The 18,951-nt window shown below is 32.7% G+C and overlaps 1 protein-coding gene across 2 annotated transcripts in view; it reads left to right on the forward strand.

Annotated features, from left to right (window-relative positions):
* Positions 1 to 18,951, forward strand: part of ATRNL1 (attractin like 1) — a 788,891-nt gene that overhangs the window by 149,108 nt on the left and 620,832 nt on the right. For both annotated transcript variants that reach the window (XM_040486565.1, XM_040486566.1), the window contains exons 11-15: positions 2,794 to 2,878; positions 4,131 to 4,339; positions 6,422 to 6,540; positions 10,937 to 11,069; positions 15,197 to 15,378. In XM_040486565.1, the coding sequence (XP_040342499.1) occupies positions 2,794 to 2,878; positions 4,131 to 4,339; positions 6,422 to 6,540; positions 10,937 to 11,069; positions 15,197 to 15,378 (728 nt within the window). The remainder of the gene's footprint in view (positions 1 to 2,793; positions 2,879 to 4,130; positions 4,340 to 6,421; positions 6,541 to 10,936; positions 11,070 to 15,196; positions 15,379 to 18,951) is intronic.

Below are 18,951 nucleotides of genomic sequence, written 5' to 3' on the forward strand. Positions count from 1 at the left end.
GAAAAGCATGCATCTCTTGATCTTGGGGTTATAAGCTGGAGCCCCATGCTGGGTATAGAGATTATTTAAAAATAAAATATTTATTAAAAAACCCAGAACAAAACTCAAATAGAAAAATGGGCAAAGGCTTGACCAGTGATTTTATAGAAGAGTGAAAACAAATGACCTATTAATGTGAAAGAAAAGATGCTCCATCTCACCAGTAACTAGAAAAAAAAAATGAAACCATCATCTGATTAGTAAAAATTTAAAAGTCTGAGAGAGATACATAACGGAAAAAATGTGATAAGAAGAGCCACCATGCACTGCTGGTGTGAATTTGAGTCAGTGCACCTACTTTGGGGAGTAAATTGGCAAAACCTAGTAAAATTGCACTTGTGTCTTTGTTTAAACTTAGTAATTTTCCTTTTAGAAGTCTGCCTGGAGAAACTCTCAAAACGTGCAAAAGAAAACACGTGTAACAGTGAGCCAAAACCAACATGACTTGTGGTAGGAAAAAATCTGAAAAAGGAAAAGTCTATATGACCTTTAAAAGGACAAATGTGTTTTGGTATAATCATAATATGGAATGCCATGGCATGGTTAAAATGAAGAAGAAGAAGGAGGAGGAAGGAGGGAGGGAGGGATGGAGAGGCAGAAAGGGAGGGAGACACAGAATCTGAAGCAGGCTCCAGGCTCTGAGGTGTCAGCGCAGAGCCCCCACAGGGGGCTTGAACTCACAACCAGGAGATCATGACCTGAGCCAAAGTCAGATGCTTAACCAACTGAGCCACATAGGCGCCCCTACTTAGCCTTTAGATATAGGTAAGCTCAGATTGTTGGATCACTTTATTTTCTACACTCCAGATGCTTCCAAATGATCTTAAAGATTCTTCTTTGAAGATTTTTGTTACAAACTAGTATCTGGCAGTCTTTCTCTCTGATCTGACTCTTTTTTGTTTCATTTCTTTGAAGCATATTCAGGTTTCTAATTCTGTTGTTGGAATTCTACAAATAATACAATTTGTAAATCACTTGCTGTGTGTGTATGTGTGTCTGTGCGTGTGCGCGCGAGTGTTGGGGTTGGGTGGAATTATTGAAATCTATCTGTCCTAACTTATTAGCTGTCTCTAACATTTCCATCTCTTTCTTTCTCAAAGCCTGTGCATTTTACAGGTCACCCTTTCTTTCCAAATGGGAGCAATCTTTCAGAATTTGCTACAAGTACACTTTTAAATATCAAGTATTTGTAGACATAATTTATAGAAAATCAGAGGTAATCAACTGGGCCTTAAGCAAATTGCTTAACTTTTCCTAGATCTAATTTTTCATTTCCAACTTATAATACTTGCTCAGTCAACTTCACTGGATTCATATAAAGATAATTTTAAATTATGTACATGAATGCACTTTGGAAGTTTTATAGTACTATACACATGTAAGCATCCTTCTTAAATGAACATGTAAAATTGGCAGAATATTAATCCTATATATAGGCCTCTTTATTAGTATTTCCCAAAATGTGATATCAGGAGCATTGGCTCTTGGGAATATTAATGTGAAAAGTATTACATGAAAAGTGCTTCTGTGGATATAATATTGGGAAAACACTGTGTTAGGTATAGTTAGACTTCTCTATGTCTACTTTGTCTTTTGAGAGTATATAATAGGCAGATGTATTTTGTGAACTATAGACATTATACAAACTAAAGAATACCCTCTTTTGTGGGGAGGATTTATGTTCTTTGGAATAGACTTTGGGACATACAATTCAAGATGTAGGTTATTGCTCTTAGTCTTCTAGTTTCATTTTCTAAACTTTGATTTTGTTTTTTCTAACTTCTTTGATCTTAATTAGTAGTAACATTAAAATAAAACCAAATTATTCTTTTATTCCTAGTGTTATAGACATAATTACATAAATAGGAAAACAATTTATTACAACTTTAACTTTTACAACTAACTGTATTTTATTTTCTTGTTCCAAAAAGGCTTCTACACTACCTAAAAATAAAATTTGTTTTTAAAAGCTTTTTACATGTATGTACTTTTATTAAATATCAATGTATGCATTTAGATATGTCATGTCTAAGAAGATGAAATCTAAAACACTGTCCCGAGAATGTCACTGAAAACGGAATCACTTAACATCTCAAAAGCTATGTTAGCTTGAGGCTAGGTTATATTGAAATAATACACAGTTTTCTTTAACCATTTTCCCATATTTTTTATATAGCTCATGAATTATTTAGGTTTTTTTTTTCTATTCTTTTTTGCAATAGAAGTTACTTTATTTTACATAAAATGAACACTATTATTTTGAAATATCAGATGGTTGAAATGATTTAAATATTTTCTTTTGATGATTCTGTTTTTAGGCATTTCACTGAATATTATATATTTCATTTAATTTTGTAATAAGCATGCATATACAATTTGATTTAGTAATTTAACTTTCTAATAGGTTTATTTAGCATTGACAATTCATGTAATTTACTATATGAACCTCGGTTTGTTTAATGAAGATATGTCTTTGGAATTATCCTCCAATGTAAAGTTAACCTCATTCTTTCCTTTCAATTTTGCTGTTCTCATACACTTAAATTTATTTGTGGGAATTTTATGTAGAAGTTATTTTTACTTAAGGAATGATGTTAGTTGAGTTATGATACTAAATTGTAGGTCATGGCAAGTTAATGAAAGGCTTACTAATTGTAATTATTGTGTCTTTAATTTGACCAATGATTATTTTATAGTATTTGTCTTAATTTATTGTTTTATTTCATTTTTTTTTGCCATTCTCTTTTTTTTTAGCTTGTGATGAATGGAAAATATTACCGAAACCAAATCTTCATAGAGATGTCAACAGATTTGGACACTCTGCAGTTGTCATTAATGGGTAAAAGGCATATATTTATCAGTCATACTATCCACATATTCTGTTACTATTTAAAAGGAAATATTATTTGTACTTAATGGCATTAGGTCTCCCTAGTCTACCATGGAATACATTTTGGTTTGTTAACCATATCCTTTATTCTTTTGTGTTCAAATATATTTAAGGGAAAGGGGAGCGAAGAAAGAGTGCTGAGATAAAACTTCAGATACTTTTAAAAAATTCATCCTGCCTTCTTTCCTTTTAGTAGAGATCAGACAATGAATGACTTCTTTTAAAAAGATCAAAGTAAAATGGTAGAAAGGATAGCCCCATATTTCTAACAAGGAGAGCAAGGAAAGGGTGAAGAATTAGGTTCTCATTTTAGTTCTGTCATTAAATGCATGATTTTTGACAAGTCCCTTTACCTCTCTGGGATTTACTATCTTTATATCCCTTCAGATTTGGGATGGGACGAGCATTAAGTTACTTTCTTCCTTTAGGTTAGTATTATTTTTCTATTTCTATAGCATTTTGGTAATGTGGCAGGAAACTATGTCAGCTCATTCATTAGCTTAAAATTTGTAATTCATAATGACATTCTTGTAAGTTCATTTTATCACCACCTTACTCTAATTTTGTAAAACTTCTTCAATATGATACTAAAAGCAGGTAGAAGTTAACCACAATGAAACTCTGTAATTGGTATCAGTTAGCTTTCAGAATAGTAACAAATGAAATTCAGAGTTTACACACCCCACCCTTCTTTGTTGAAATATTGTGTTATATTGACTTTTATTTTACTTTCTAAGTAATAAAAGCTACTCCTGAAGTATTTTCTGATCTTTTTCCATTTATTATGTTAATAATATTGAAATTAAATTAATTGAAGTTAAAATTATGCTCTTTTGAAGGCATGTCAAACTTCTTTGTCACTGGTAGTTGAATTAATTTAATAATTGTCTGGATTTTCCTTTCCAAATTAAAATTTTGAATATCTTTTTGATTATTTTACTCTTGGTCCTACTATTTTATAAGAGGATGGTAAAATACTGTAAGAAAGACTCTGTACCTAATATCAAATTCACTGTCAGTATTCAAAAATTATAATTCTAGATAGCAGTTCTAAAATGTATCTATCCATGTATAGCACTTTCTATTTCTAAAAAAATTGCTTCCTTGATGAAATGCAAAATGTATACTTAAATTTATTTTTGAAACTAATTCATTAGAGTTTTCTTAATATTGTTTCTTTAATATTCTGTTTTTTTAATAGGTCCATGTATATATTTGGAGGTTTTTCTAGTGTACTCCTTAATGATATCCTTGTTTACAAGCCTCCAAACTGCAAGGCTTTCAGAGATGAAGAACTTTGTAAGAATGCTGGTCCAGGAATAAAATGTATTTGGAATAAAAATCACTGTGAATCTTGGGAATCTGGGAATACTAATAATATCCTTAGAGCAAAATGCCCTCCTAAAACAGGTAAAGTTTTTTTTTTTTTCCCTCCCCTCTGGCATAAAGCTTCTTTACTTGGCTAGAAGTTGTAATGCATTTTGCTTATAAGCATTACTTATAACTTAAAATGGAGAGGGGGTTGGAAACATAAGAGACTCTTAAATATAGAGAACAACCAGATGGGTTAAATGGGTAAGGGGCATTAAGGAATCTACTCCTGAAATCATTGTTGCACTATATGCTAACTTGGATGTAAATTTAAAAAAATAAAATAAATTATAAAAACAAACAAAAAAAAGATAATTTCTATTTCCAAAAAAATTACCTATAGCTTTTAGAAATTAAAAATTCATAATCCTTTAATTAAGAATTTTCATGTTTGAATGTAGCAATGCTTAATAATTTAATTTTTTTATTAGCCCTTTTTAGATTTCTCTTTTTAATTCTATATGTATTATTACACATATAAAATTTTATGAGTAACCTGGTCATATATATGTATGTACTATTTAACTATATAAGTAAAAAATATTTTAAAGTATACTCTTTCTGGGGCACCTGGCTGGCTTAGTCAGTTAAACATCCAACTTTGGCTCAGGTCATGATCTCACAGTTCGTGAGCTCAAGCCCCGGGTCGGGCTCTGTGCCGACAGCTCAGAGCCTGGAGCCTGCTTCGGATTCTGTGTCTCCTTCTTTCTCTGCCGCTCCCCCACTCATGCTCTGTCTCTGTCTTTCAAAGATGAATAAATATTAAAACAAAATGTCAACCTCCTTCATGAATTGTTTCAGTGGGATAAACATTTCCCTTCCCTTTGCCCACCTGGACTTCCTTTACATTGCTGCCTTAACACAGCTCTCAGGCTAGTGTTGGAGTTAGTTACATAGGTGCCCATCTTCCCCACCATGCTTCTTGTCGAGTTCATGTGCCTTAAAATGCTGAAAACTGGGGTGCCTGGGTAGCTCCAACCAGTTAAGCATCTGGCTCTTGACTTTGGCTCAGGTCATGATCTCGCAGTTGTGAGTTCGAGCCCCATGTCTAGCTCTGTGCTGACAGCTCAGAGCTTGGAGCCTACTTCAGATTCTGTGTCTCCATTTCTCTCTGACCCTCCCCTGCTCATGATCTGTCTCTCTCTCTTTCTCTCTCTCTCAAAAATAAATAAACATTAAAAAATAAAGTATACTCTAAGAAATATTGTGTTATTGGGGTGCCTAGGTAGCTTAGTCGGTTAAGCGTCTGACTTCAGCTCAGGTCATGATCTCATAGTTTCTGGGTTCAAGCCCTGTGTCGGGCTCTGTGTTGACAGCTCAGAGCCTGGAGCCTGCTTCAGATTCTGTGTCTCCCTCTCTTTCTGCCCCTCCTCCTCTTATGCTCTGTCTCACAAAATGAACAAACATTTAAAAAAAAATTTAAAATACTGTGTTTCTGAGAAATAAAGTGAAATAATTTATTCTGTATTTGGTAGTTTTTTTCTTCTTTAATATTGCCAAGCCAACCACAGATCTCAAAGATTTTCTAGAATTTTGATGACTAATGTTTTAGTTTAATACTTTTTATAAACTATTGAATAAATAAATAAAATGCAAAACATTACTAGTAAATATTTATGAATAAATGATTTGGATACAAATTGTCCAGTTTTCTTCAGATGGGTGGGGTTTTATGCATTTTTTCATGCTATAATTAGCAATGTATTTTCTAATACATTAGAAAGTTTTGTTAGTCTGTGATAACTCAGATGTCTCTAAATATCTTTATGAAGAATGATAAACAATGTGTATTTATTATAATGTTTCTTTTAAATGTTAGTAATGCTTTTTTCTAGTAAAATACCTGTAAGTCTTTTTCCTCCTCCATAATGGATAAATTTTAAATGGCTGTAGGATCTTGGTGGATTGAATAATTAAAATGAGAGTGGCAGGTATCTCAAAACTTGTAAATACAATTAAACTACAAAGTTACCTTCATGTTGAAGAAGTTATTTTGATGGTGATGGCCATATTTATGTTGTAAAAAGTCTTAGTGATTCTTACACATTAAAAATGTGTGAATTGAGAAGTGTGACATTTCCTTTCTCATCCTGATGTGTTTGTCTCCCATTTGCGTCGCAGCTGCTCCTGATGACAGATGTTACAGATACGCGGATTGTGCCAGCTGCACTGCCAATACAAACGGGTGCCAGTGGTGTGACGAGAAGAAGTGTATTTCAGCAAACAGTAACTGCAGTGTGGTTAGTATTTATGGGTAAATGGTGATGTAGCTAACATGGCTGCTTTCTAATCATTTCTTACCATTTCTAATTTCTAATCATTAGCCTACCATTTGGTACCGAAAGCACTTTGCACATCAACACACTTAGGAAGTGTGTAGGGAATCACTGCTGTGCTGTGTTGTAAATTGACTCTAGTTTCTTGCTAAAATTTGTCAGATTCTGTTTTGATTTCATGAACTTTTACTTCCTCCTATGTCTTTTAAAAATAAACTATAGGGGCACCTGTGTGGCTCAGTCGGTGAAGCGTCCGCCTTCAGCTCAGGTCATGATCATGGTTTGTGGGTTTGAGCCCCGTGCTGGGCTCTCTGCTGTCAGCACAGAGCCCGCCTCAGATCCTTTGTTTCCATCTCTCTCTGCCCCCTCTCCCACCGCAAAATAAATAAAAATTAAAAAAAGAATGTAATTATAAATGTAGTCTTCTGTGTTGATCGACGTAGGATTATATAGGTAGTAAGTATAAAAATAAGTATATGAGTGTAAAAATTATTTCCATAGGATTCTTGTCAGACATGCACGTGCACAAGAGTGGTGTGGTCTGATGTTTTGTTTACATGCTTTGTGTTTAAGTTTAACCTGAGGTTGACAAGGGTAGTTGCCTTTTATCTGTCTTTAGGTCAGTGGTCCTCAACCAGAGGCAGTTTGTGCCTTAAGCGATATTTGGCAACGTGTGTAGACATTTTTGGTTGTCACAAGTGGCATCTAATAGAGTCAAGGGTTGCTGTTAACATTCTGTAATGCATGAACTCTCCCACCGAAAACAATTATCTGGCTCAAAGTGTCAATAGTGATGAGTTTGAGAAACCGTACTTTGGTAGACAACTGGAAAAAATTATAAAGTTAACGTTTTTGGTAGATGAAAATGGATTAAAAGCAGCAAAAATTAACCTTTTAAGGGGGTAGAATCAAAATGTCCCAAGTTTTGAAGAAGACGTCAACAACTTGAAAGAAAAATTTTAAAAAGTATTAACAAGTATAAGATTAAGGGATTAAAAACTGTGTGTAGTAGGATTAAAGATTCTCTTACTGGGCTACAGCTAAAATAACTATATAATGTGCTTACAAATTTTCAACTAAATATAACATACTTCTTTTTCTGAATTTTTATTAATTACCAAAAGTATTGACCTGTTTTTTAAGATAGCATGCAGACGTAAAAGGTAAAGAAAAGGGAGTTTGAAAACTAAGTGAGAAATTTTTATTGTATCATCAAAAAATTTTCCTCAGTATATAGTCATATTTCAAAATATTTGTTTTATGATTCTATTCTAAAATAACATTCAAAAATTAAAATGGAGGAAACTTTTCAGTTATTGACTTAACTGACTGAAACCTTTTTTTCATACATATTGTGTTGGTATATACTTACCAGGAATATAAGTTGCTTTGATAACAGATATACTTCAATTTTATTTGAGTTTTAATGTTAGTATGGTATGACTCTGCTTTGAAAATTTGAATTATTTTTTTATATTTGTATTAATATTCATCTAATGGGGGTTATTTTAGTGAGTAATGTAGATATAGGAGTTAAGTAAAATAAAGTATGGGAATAAGGGAATAAAATGGAGAATGTTATTAAATAAAAATTGCAAGCATATTGTGTTTCAAGCTTTGTTGGACAGCCCTGGGTTTAGACATTGTGTTTAGACATTTACGCTAAATGAAAATACACGATCTCAAAAATTGTGTTATGCAAATTGCTATCAAGTAGTCTTTTCATAAAGTGACCTTTTAGTTTATATTTTATTTTTTAGAATGCTATGTTAATAAGGAAAGCACTGGGTGTGATAGTATAAGTGAGCAGATGGTACTCGCTTGTAATTTAGACTTTGATGTAATGTCTTTTAGACGGTTTTATAAAGACGTCTGGTGATTAAGCTAAACCAAATGCTAATGGTTACAGAAAGGTCTGTGAGATTTTAGTGTAATGATGTCCATTGATACCCTATTTGATTATTTAGTCGTATTTACTTCATCTTGCATACTTTGTGCACTAACAGCTCAAATATCCTGATTGTTTATCTGGTTTGTTAGGCCAAAAAATACCAGCCATGTTTCAGAATAACAGTCAGCTTTCTTTCATCATTGATTAAATTGGTCCTGTGTGTGATTTCATCTATTATATTGGTTCAGTGTCAGCAAATGAATATACTGTTTGTAATGAAGAGCAGTACAGTTATTTGGAAGGTGACTCTAACGATGCCATTGTTAGTCTGAAGACTGGCATGAAATAGTTATTCTTCCTTTTATTCAGTTGTTCCATCATTCTGTCATTTTTATAGGTTATTCTATTTACCAGATGATTCAAGTAATTAATTTTCTTTTCAATTAGCTGAAAAATGTTTCGGACTATAATTATCATATAGAATAGTGCTAAGATTTATATTCCATATGAAAACAAAGCTACGAATTAGAAAAAGTAACAATAAAAAGTATATATGTTCTGAATGAAAATGTGGTGGTTAAATAATTTGAGATTTGAAAAAAATATGGGCACTTGGGTGGCTCAGTCAGTTGAGTATTGGACTTCACTTTGGGTCATGATCTCCTGGTTCATGAGTTAGAGCCCCACATTGGCCTTGCTGCCCTGGGTGCCGGATCCCGCTTCAGATCCTCTGTCTCCCTCTCTCTCTGCCCCTCCTCCACTCAGACTCTCTCAAAAATAAATAAAAACATTAAAAACATAAAAAAATATCTTCTCTGATTTTTTTAGGACGAATAAAGCTGAACATTAATTACTATTTAGTTACTTTTTATCTGTTACCTTATATGTAATTTGCTCTACAGAAATTAACACCCCTGGAATGGAGGTGACTGCAATGTATTTTACATGGGAAATGACCCTAATTTATAAATAAATGTTTGGTGGGTGACATTTAAATTGTCTAAGATGATAAAAGTTGCTTCAACCATTTTTAAAGTTTATTTGAGAGACAGAGACAGAGAGAGAGAGAGACAGAGAGAGACAGAGAGAGACAGAGAGAGAGAGAGAGAGAGAATGAGAATGAGCTGGGGAGAGGCAGAGAGAGAGGGAGAGAGAATCCCAAGCAGGCTCTGTGCTGTCAGTACAGAGCCTAGTACAGGGCTGGATCTCATGAACCTATGAGATCATGACCTGAGCCGAAAGCAGAAGAGGCTGACCTTTAACAGACTACACCACCCAGGCACCCTGCTTTAACCATTTTTATATGTGGGATAGTTATAAGTAAATTTTAACTGTTAACTTTATTGACTGAAAAGAAATTTCTGTTACGTTAGAAAGCTTGAGGTGAGTATTTGTGTGTGTGTGTGTGTGTGTGTGTGTGTGTGTGTGTGTGTGTATGAAGATTGAAGTGGAGCACAGATGCAGCATTAAAGTCCTTTGTGGTTTTTCTCAAGAGTCATGGAAAGAATTGAGCCAAAAATTTTTATCATATTAATACTATCATGTGAAGTATCTGAACCTTGTTGTGTGTAGGGAACTACCTGCAGAGTTCCTATGTTGCCCATTTTTTTCTTTTTGACCTTTAATCTTTAATCTTTTCATACTGGAATTTAGTTGACATATGATTACGCTGTATAGTAGGATTGATCAAAGTGTAACTTCAGCTTCTTTGCGGTCACCATAAAAGAAACATGACAGATACAGGAGAAATGTCAGTTGACCAAAATTATTATTTAGTGTCTGTGAGAGTAACATTAGTTTGAGTTATTGAGAAAATAATTTATGTTTATCACCTCTTCAATTTTTACTACTTATCATTTCTACTTATTGCATGATAGTTTTATTACAACTAGAATTTTGTTCCATGTGATCATTAAGAAAAATGACTCTGCATTGACCTTATTTATTGAATTGGAAGCTTGTTATCAGATTTAATAGAGTAGGCTTTCATTTGATGGTTTTTGTTTCAGATTGTGGAAATTGTTAATTATTTCCAATAAGCATATATTCTAGTTCCAGCAGTTATAGTTTAAAGAAATGAGTAAGAGAGATTCTGATTCAGTAGAATTGGATTTGGGGTTAGAAATCTGAACTTAAAATTTTTATTTTTTTAATGTTTATTTATTTTTGAGAGAGACAGAGAGACAGAGACAGAGCATGAGCGGGGGAGGGACAGACAGCGAGGGACACAGAATCCAAAGCAGGCTCCAGGCTCTGAGCCGTCAGCACAGAGCCCGACGCGGGGCTCGAACTCACAGACCACGAGATCATGACCTGAGCCGAAGCCAGACGCTCAACCCACTGAGCCACCCAGGCACCCCAGAAATCTGAACTTTAAAATTCACGTGGTGATTTATATATACATTGACATTTAAAAATCATTGCTATACAGAGGTAAAAAATAACATGCTTTATCTCTTAACTTTCTAGTCCGTGAAAAACTATACCAAATGTCATGTGAGAAATGAGCAGATTTGTAACAAACTTACCAGCTGTAAAAGCTGTTCGCTAAACTTGAATTGCCAGTGGGATCAGCGACAGCAAGAATGCCAGGCTTTACCAGGTAAAGATTTCAGTTCGGTAAATGAATTTTATAGCCTACAGATGAATACCATTATAGAAAAGAGCATTTACTAAGACATTCCAGTTTCAAATAAATGATAATATTGGAGTAATAATAGCATTGTTTCCATAAAAATAATTTGTATGTTTCCTTCCAGTTCTTTAAGATGTTCATGATTTCTCTATTTATTATAATAATACTATTGACTTGATCAGAATATTTTTTTAAATTTAAAAAATTCTGTCTTAAAAATACAGAAAATAATAAGCACTCAGGCTAATATCCAGATTTTAATAAATGTTAACATTTGATCTATTTGATTTGCTTCTTATCTTTGAAATTCTGGGAACTATTTTTACTATTTTTTATTATAAATTATAACATTTATAATAAGTTTTATATGATTTAATGAGAATCTAAGTTATGTAAACCAAGCAAAGTCCATTAAAAAAAGCAATTTTAATTTATTTTTTACACGTATCATTCTTCCTAGTAAACCCTGAGTACTCTTCCTTTTAAATATAAAAGATAAAATTAGAAAACCAAAAAGTAATATAGATACTTAAACCAGTTCCATCTTCTTGTTATACAGGTAAGTGAGACATACATTGTTTAGGGACTTGTTCAAAGTTGCATGGTTTGTAAATGGCAGATGTAACTATTAACTGGGTGTTTTATTTCAGTTCACTGTTTTGCTTTTCTGTATTCCATGGTTTTTGATGGTTTTGTTATATTTTTCAGAGAAAAATTTCTAACTTACGTAATTCTAAAATGTCCTTGAAAATTCCATCATAGGATTTATGTCATGCTTGGAAGTTCATGTAATAAAATAAAAAATAGATTGCCTTCAAAAGTACCATTAAGATTCTAGAATGTTTATGTAAATTTTAGGTTTTGTTTATATACTGACATTTAAAGTTTTTAAACAGGATACATGCATGTGTGTGTTCAATTTGAAAAAATTAGAGAATATTAATGAACTGCTAGGTTTTGAGAAGCAATAGTGAGGTGATACGAAACTTGAAAGTAGCATTGATATCTGAGTGTTAAATACTAAAATCAACATGTAGATCAGTAAAAATACTTACAATGTTGTTTTAAAAATCTTGGACACAAGGGGCAACTGGGTGACGTAGTCAGTTAAGTGTCTGACTCTTGATTTTGGTCTGGTCATAATCACGGTTTGTGAGTTCAAGCCCCATCTTGGTCTCTGTGCTGACAATACAGATAAATGTATATGTTTAAAGGAATATTGCTTTAAGAAGAAGAGAATTTGATTGCCAGTGGAAGTTTGGAAAAATAAGTGGTTATCTATACATTGCCCAGGAAAGAATTTTGATTTGGTATAAGGGCTCCACTTGGCCAGGCTATTTCTCTGGAGAATAATAAATACCATACAACAAATACAATATAAAATGCATTATAAACTAACTTCCTGTGTTCTACATTCATATTTACTAAGCAACCAACTAGGTATAGTTTGTTTTTTCCTATGCTGGTCTCAAGGAAGTGAATGCTGTAAATAGAGGACGCTGTCTATACTGTTGCACTTAAATTTTTTTTAAACGTTTATTTATTCTTGAGAGACAGAGACAGGGATGAGTGGGGGAAGGGCAGAGCGAGAGAGTACACAGAATTTGCAGCAGGCTCTGAGCTGTCAGCACAGAGCCCGACGTGGGGCTTGAACTCGACTGTGAGATCATGACCTGAGCCAAAGTCCGACATTTAACTGACTGAGCCGCCCTGGTGCCCCCTGTTGCACTTTTCTAGGAACATTTGTGAATTGCATTTTTTCATTGATCTCATATAAACTCGGAAATTTGCATTTATCTCACTAAACGCATTTTAAAAATTTACTGCTTCTCATTTAACTCTGAAGCTGAGTTGATGCTCAATACTATAAAAGCCTAAAACCATTAAAACAATTGGGTCAGCCCTATACTTTAGTTTAGTCTCAAAGACACATGTATTTGTGTCCATTTGTATGATTTTTCACCTAAGTATTTGTCACAAAAGGAGACATGCAAAAGAAATTTAAATCCTTCCTTGATTCAGTAAGTAAAAAAAAAAAAAAAAAAGCCATAACTGAACAAAGCTTTTGCACTGCTTCCTTGAAGTAATTAGGTACTTTGGATTCCAGAAGACAAGGTAGATTGCTATAGGTGTAGCCTGAAAAAGAAAATAAAAGTATTATAAACAATCTTATTAAATGACAGTTATAGTTTATTGAGAGATTACTGTGTTCTAGGTACTGTTCATGGTACTCAATTCAGTAAGACAGCAGTTATTAAAGAACAGGAGGCCCCTGTTTATGGACTCTTTGAGAGGGTCCATGAGGTCAAAACTAGTAACACTAAAATATTATTTGCTTTTTAAATTCTCATTCTGTCATGGGTTTACTCTGGAGTTTTCTAAAGGCATGATTCTAATAGATTGGAGAAGTAGATATGAAAATACAATTGTCTTGTATTAAACCAACATTAAAGAGATTTGCAAAAATGTACAGCAGCTACACTATTTTTAATTTTTGTTTGTTTTGGATACTGTAATTCTTGTAAAATAAAATACACTATTTTAAGTTGAAATGATTATCTCCCAATATTTTATTATGAAAATCTTCAAACATATAGAAAACTGGAAAGAATAGTAAGAGGACACCGACCCATTACCCTTACCCTAGATTCTACAATGAACATTTTGCTCTGCTTTATCCCTGCTCTGTCTATCCATCCCTCTATTCATTCATCAGGCCATCTTAATTTTTTTCATGCCATTGTCCTAAACTGTCGGCTGCTGTCCCTCAGGGAGAGAATTTGCTGATACATGTCCTTTGGACCTGTATATAGCATAAAGGCAAAAACACCCCAAGAGATGGAAGACTATGTTTGTAATGCATTTTTAAATTCCAGTTTTAGGTGAATAGATAAATATATTTTTAAATGGTCAGTTTTAATTTTTAATATGATCGAAGCCAATAGATAAAAAATCCCTACAGAAAAGATCTGTGAGGTCCTCAATAATTTTTAAGAAAAAAAAGGGGGGTCTTGAGACCAAATGTTTGAGAATTGCAGCTTTAGAACAATTCCATAAAATTTGTACTAATCCATCTAAAGCTGAAAGGGCGAAGGCACTGATATATGTAATATGGTATGGAAACTAAAATGTAGTCAAATTTTATAGATCAGTGTTTTAATGAAGCACTTCAGTCTTAATTAGTTATGCTAGAGCATAACTTTATAATGTGTTTATAAATATGGTTTAGACAATAGGCACTCTTTTAAGTTCAACTTGTATTATAAGGATCAACCACTATTATTGAATAGTGTGTTTAAATGTTAGAAAGACCTGCATACCTATTTAAAAATAAACATAGAAAAGCAAAGATTATGGGACGCCTGGGTGGCTCAGTCAGTTAAGCATCTGACTTCAGCTCAGGTCACAATCTCGCGGTTTGAGTTCGAGCCCCGTGTTGGGATCTGTGCTGACAGCTCAGAGCATGGAGCCTGCTTCGGATTCTGTGTCTCCCTCTTTCTCTGCCCCTTGCTTGCTCACATTCTGTCTCTCTCCCTCAAAAATAAATAAACATTAAAAGATTATAGCTTCTTTATTAAACATAAATGATACTTCTCTCTCCACACTTATAATTAAAGAATCAAAGAACCCAACTTATATTAAAATAGTATACCTGAACTGTGGAAATTAGATTTGGAAAAGAGGAATAACTTTGAATTTGCTTGTTATATGCTGGTTATTTTTCTTTAAAGTGATCTTGTATAATGTAAGCTGGGCCCGGGGATGTAAATACAGTAGTGATTTTACTAGTTAACATACCGTATGCCAGTACACTAAAAAACCCTGCAAACAGTCAACACATTTTAACAGATATTATAGAGCTATAGCTTATATTGTGCTTAAGAATTAAAGAAAAAAATTAGGATCTTCTGTTCTTCTTTTCCACCAAACTATTAGATAAGTTTTGTTTTTTAAATTATATTGATATATTTAAAATTTTTATCATTAAAAGTTGTTTAAACAAATATAGAAATTGTGTTTAGAATTCTAAAATAACTGAAAAATATAAATGCTTTTTGATAATCTAAAAATAAGATATAATTTTTTTTGACTAGCTCATCTTTGTGGAGAAGGATGGAATCATATTGGTGATGCTTGTCTTAGAATCAATTCCAGTAGAGAAAGCTATGACAATGCAAAACTTTATTGCTATAATCTTAGTGGAAATCTTGCTTCATTAACAACCTCAAAAGAAGTAGAATTTGTTCTGGATGAAATACAGAAGTATACACAACAGGTAATAACTCTTGTTTATATTATGGAAATATGCAGAAAGTCCTATACTTACTAGCAATGGTTCATTCTTTTTGCTTCTAAATAAATTATTTTTACTAAATCTTGGAAGTAAAAGTGGAACTGACTGCAAAAATCAATTAGCAGTGGACTTAATCTGTATATGTATTTGGGAATAAAGTTTTCTAAATTATACATCTTGGTTTTACACAGTAAACCACTGCATTTCTTACCAAGAAGTCATTTCATATGAATAAATATACTTAAAATACATGTGCATAAAATTTAAGAATTTGAAGTGTAATTACTTCATAATTTGAGACGTCCCTTATAATTAAAACACTAGACCCAACACATTGGTTATATGTATTTTTCTGTGAATGTGTATGTGTGTTGTGAGTTGGGTTTTTGAATTATGCGATTTTCTAGGTGTAGATTTGCTTGAAATAATGTAATAAAGGTTAGCAGGACAAAAACCAGTTTGTAAAGTATGTGGAAGATATTGGAACATACAACACTTAGAAACAGGGAGTTTCAGGGAGTTTTATGGAAGATATTTCTGTAAAAAATTGAGTATTTCTTTGAAAATTGTATCAAGATATTATTTTATAAGACCTTTCTAATAGGAATTTACAGTATTTATTTTCTACTCTTGGGATATTAAAATATAGTCAACTCTTAAGAGTAGATTATGTAAGGAGATTTGGAAATAATTTACTAAATATAGTTATGAGAAACTTTATTTACTTCATGTGCTTAATTGAAATATACTAATATAAACTGTCATAGCATCATAGAAGCTTTCTGCATTTTGTTTCAAAAATAAAATTAGAACTCAAAAGACATCAAGTAAGTGATAAGACTAAAAAATAATATATACCTTAAATCTGAAACTTGTATTAGTTTTGGCCTACTGTTGAAGATAAATATATACATACATATACATACACACCCTATGGTAAATAATGCACAAAGTGGCATAATTTCTATACAAATAATGGATGTATGTCTCTAATACATGTTACTCACGAATGTGTGAAACTGTATTACACCAGATTTCAACAACTTTATTTTGACCTTCAATTATGGCTTTTATTTGGACAAATACTCTGTTGATACTCCAGAACTCCACTCCATATAGGACAGAGGAGACAATTTTGGCTTGAAACTATTTTAGAGCAAATGTTACCAATTACTTGCCATAGAAATACATAATGTTTTCTTGGTATAGCTGATTTTAAAGAAGCATTGAGGACAGTATTATCAAAGTGATGTAGAGCATGGAATAGGACGTACTGCTTATCTTTAAAACTTAGTAGCAAGTTAATCTCTCCAGCCCTGTAACAGGGGTAATAATCATAGCTACTTTGCATGTTTATTGTGAAAAAAAAGTGAGATAATGCATGTAAAGAGTATAAATTTTATTGAGTGTTTACAGTAATTATCATTATTGTTTGCATTTTAAGGGTTGTAATTTTGGTATCACTATTTGGACTGCTGCTGTTACTACTATTTCTAGAAATCATTATTTAGAATTCGTAGGTATCTAAATGAATTTATTTGATGAATAGTTAATACTTATATTAATTGTGGAAAAGGATGTGCCCCAGAGTATTTTAATTTTTCCATGGTGAATGACAAATTCTCCTTGCCACCCTGGCCCCACTGCCCTGGATAGTTGTATTAGGACCTTTAATCTCTTCAGATCATTCCTGATTTATGATGAAGAATGGGTAACTGATTTTATTTTTACTCATAACAGAGGAATATATATCTGGTGTTTAAAGCATGATAGAAGAACAGTTTTCATAAATGTTACAAAAAATTAAGGGGACTTAAGGACACTCACTTTTGAAATTTTTTTATGGACATCACTTCACTGTTACTGCCTACATTTTTGGTGATATCAGAATGTATACTTCTTATGAGTATCAATACCAGATGATTTAACTTATTAATGTGAGTTTCTAATTGTTGAGCCAAAGCCCTGCTCTACGCTTTAATAAAATGGTTAAATTAATTATATCACTGGTTTTTATAAATATTCAAAATTTTGAAATGGATATCACAGTATGTTTGTTAGCTGTCATTTATCATATGCTTGATATTAATAGAATAAAGAAAAAACTTACCAAATTTGTATGCAGATTGATATGTGAAATCATTTTTGTGTGAATTGTAGCTGTTTTTCTGTGAAGAATGGGCCAGTATTCATTCATTTAGTACATGTTTATTGAGCACCTTCAATGTACTTGGCAATCTACGGCTTGCTGAGGATAGAAATTAAAAGACCATCACTGTTCTCAAAGATTTTACTGGTGAGGAAGACAAACACAATTATACTGTATTGTGATAATTATAATGATAGTTGCACATGGGATATATGAAGAAAGAGAGTGTATATCTAATTAGTGATGTGGTCTTAAGGAGTTTCCTAGAGTAATGCCCTAGCTAACTTCTGGAGGATGTTGAGTTGGCCAGCACATGAAGATATTTCTAAGGAGGCAAGAGAAACACCTATGTTTTTTTTTTTTTTTCTTTTGTCTTAAGAGCTACTAGCCTAATGTCCTGAAGGTAAGATGTATGTGGTTTCGTGTAAGTGAGACACCAATTAGTTAAAAAAAGTATTTTAGAAAAATGTGAAAAGGCATATGTGTAAATTTTTTTTAATTGTATGGAGCATATAACATAAATTAGTATCTGTTATATTCTTGTGATGCCAGGGGCTTTATTTCTTTAATCACAAAATTGGGGGACAATTACAAATAACATTTGGAAATTAGTTCTGTATTGTGTCGCTTATAAAGAGCTTATTAGTGGTAGATCCACAGTCTTTGAGTTTTAGAAAGTCCTAGTATTCCGCATTAGAGCTCTGTTGCTTTTTTTCCTTGTTTAAAATGTAATATTTTTAGTTTTTACACTACAATCTTGAAATGTGCAAGTTCAGAAGTTGCGCATTTCAAGGTTTCTTGTGTTCCTCAATTTTCTTGCTTGTTGCTATAAATCATAAAGATTGTACTAACAGTTACTTTGGCTGTGTGGTGAACATAGATTTGAGAGTTTGTGGACTAGTGCGCTCTAGAATAGAAGAAGGTTTTGTTTCATTAGAAAGCTGAGCTTTAGCAGCGTTGCAAAGGTAGAAGCTTCTGCAAGTTGACATTCCATTAAGCATACCTTTATGTAAAATGAGTTATATCCTGAGTCATTCCACTTGTATACACTTAGATAACCCTCCCTTGGCAAATAAAGACAGACAGATTCAGGCAATTTAAAGAAATATTCTGGGTCAAATAATCATTTACTTATCGGAAATGGCTAATGAAATGTTGCAGTGATTTATGATGTGCTTTAGTAAATTTTCATAATGTTATAATTTGTCTTCTATTTTCAACTGCCTGTCCAGTTCATTTGCTGGGTAATAGTTACTTTCAATGTTTTATCAACGGCTTCATTTTTCTGTTTCTTTCCTCTTCCTCTCAGATTCTTATCATGATGAGTTAGGGAGTAATATTTTACTTTAAATGACTTGTCTTTCCTACAGATAGTTGGAAATGTAGACAGAGTCGCTGTAACATGA

This window comes from Herpailurus yagouaroundi, unplaced genomic scaffold, assembly GCF_014898765.1.
Source record: "Herpailurus yagouaroundi ecotype Mexico unplaced genomic scaffold, PumYag 163, whole genome shotgun sequence".
NCBI lineage: Eukaryota > Metazoa > Chordata > Mammalia > Carnivora > Felidae > Herpailurus > Herpailurus yagouaroundi.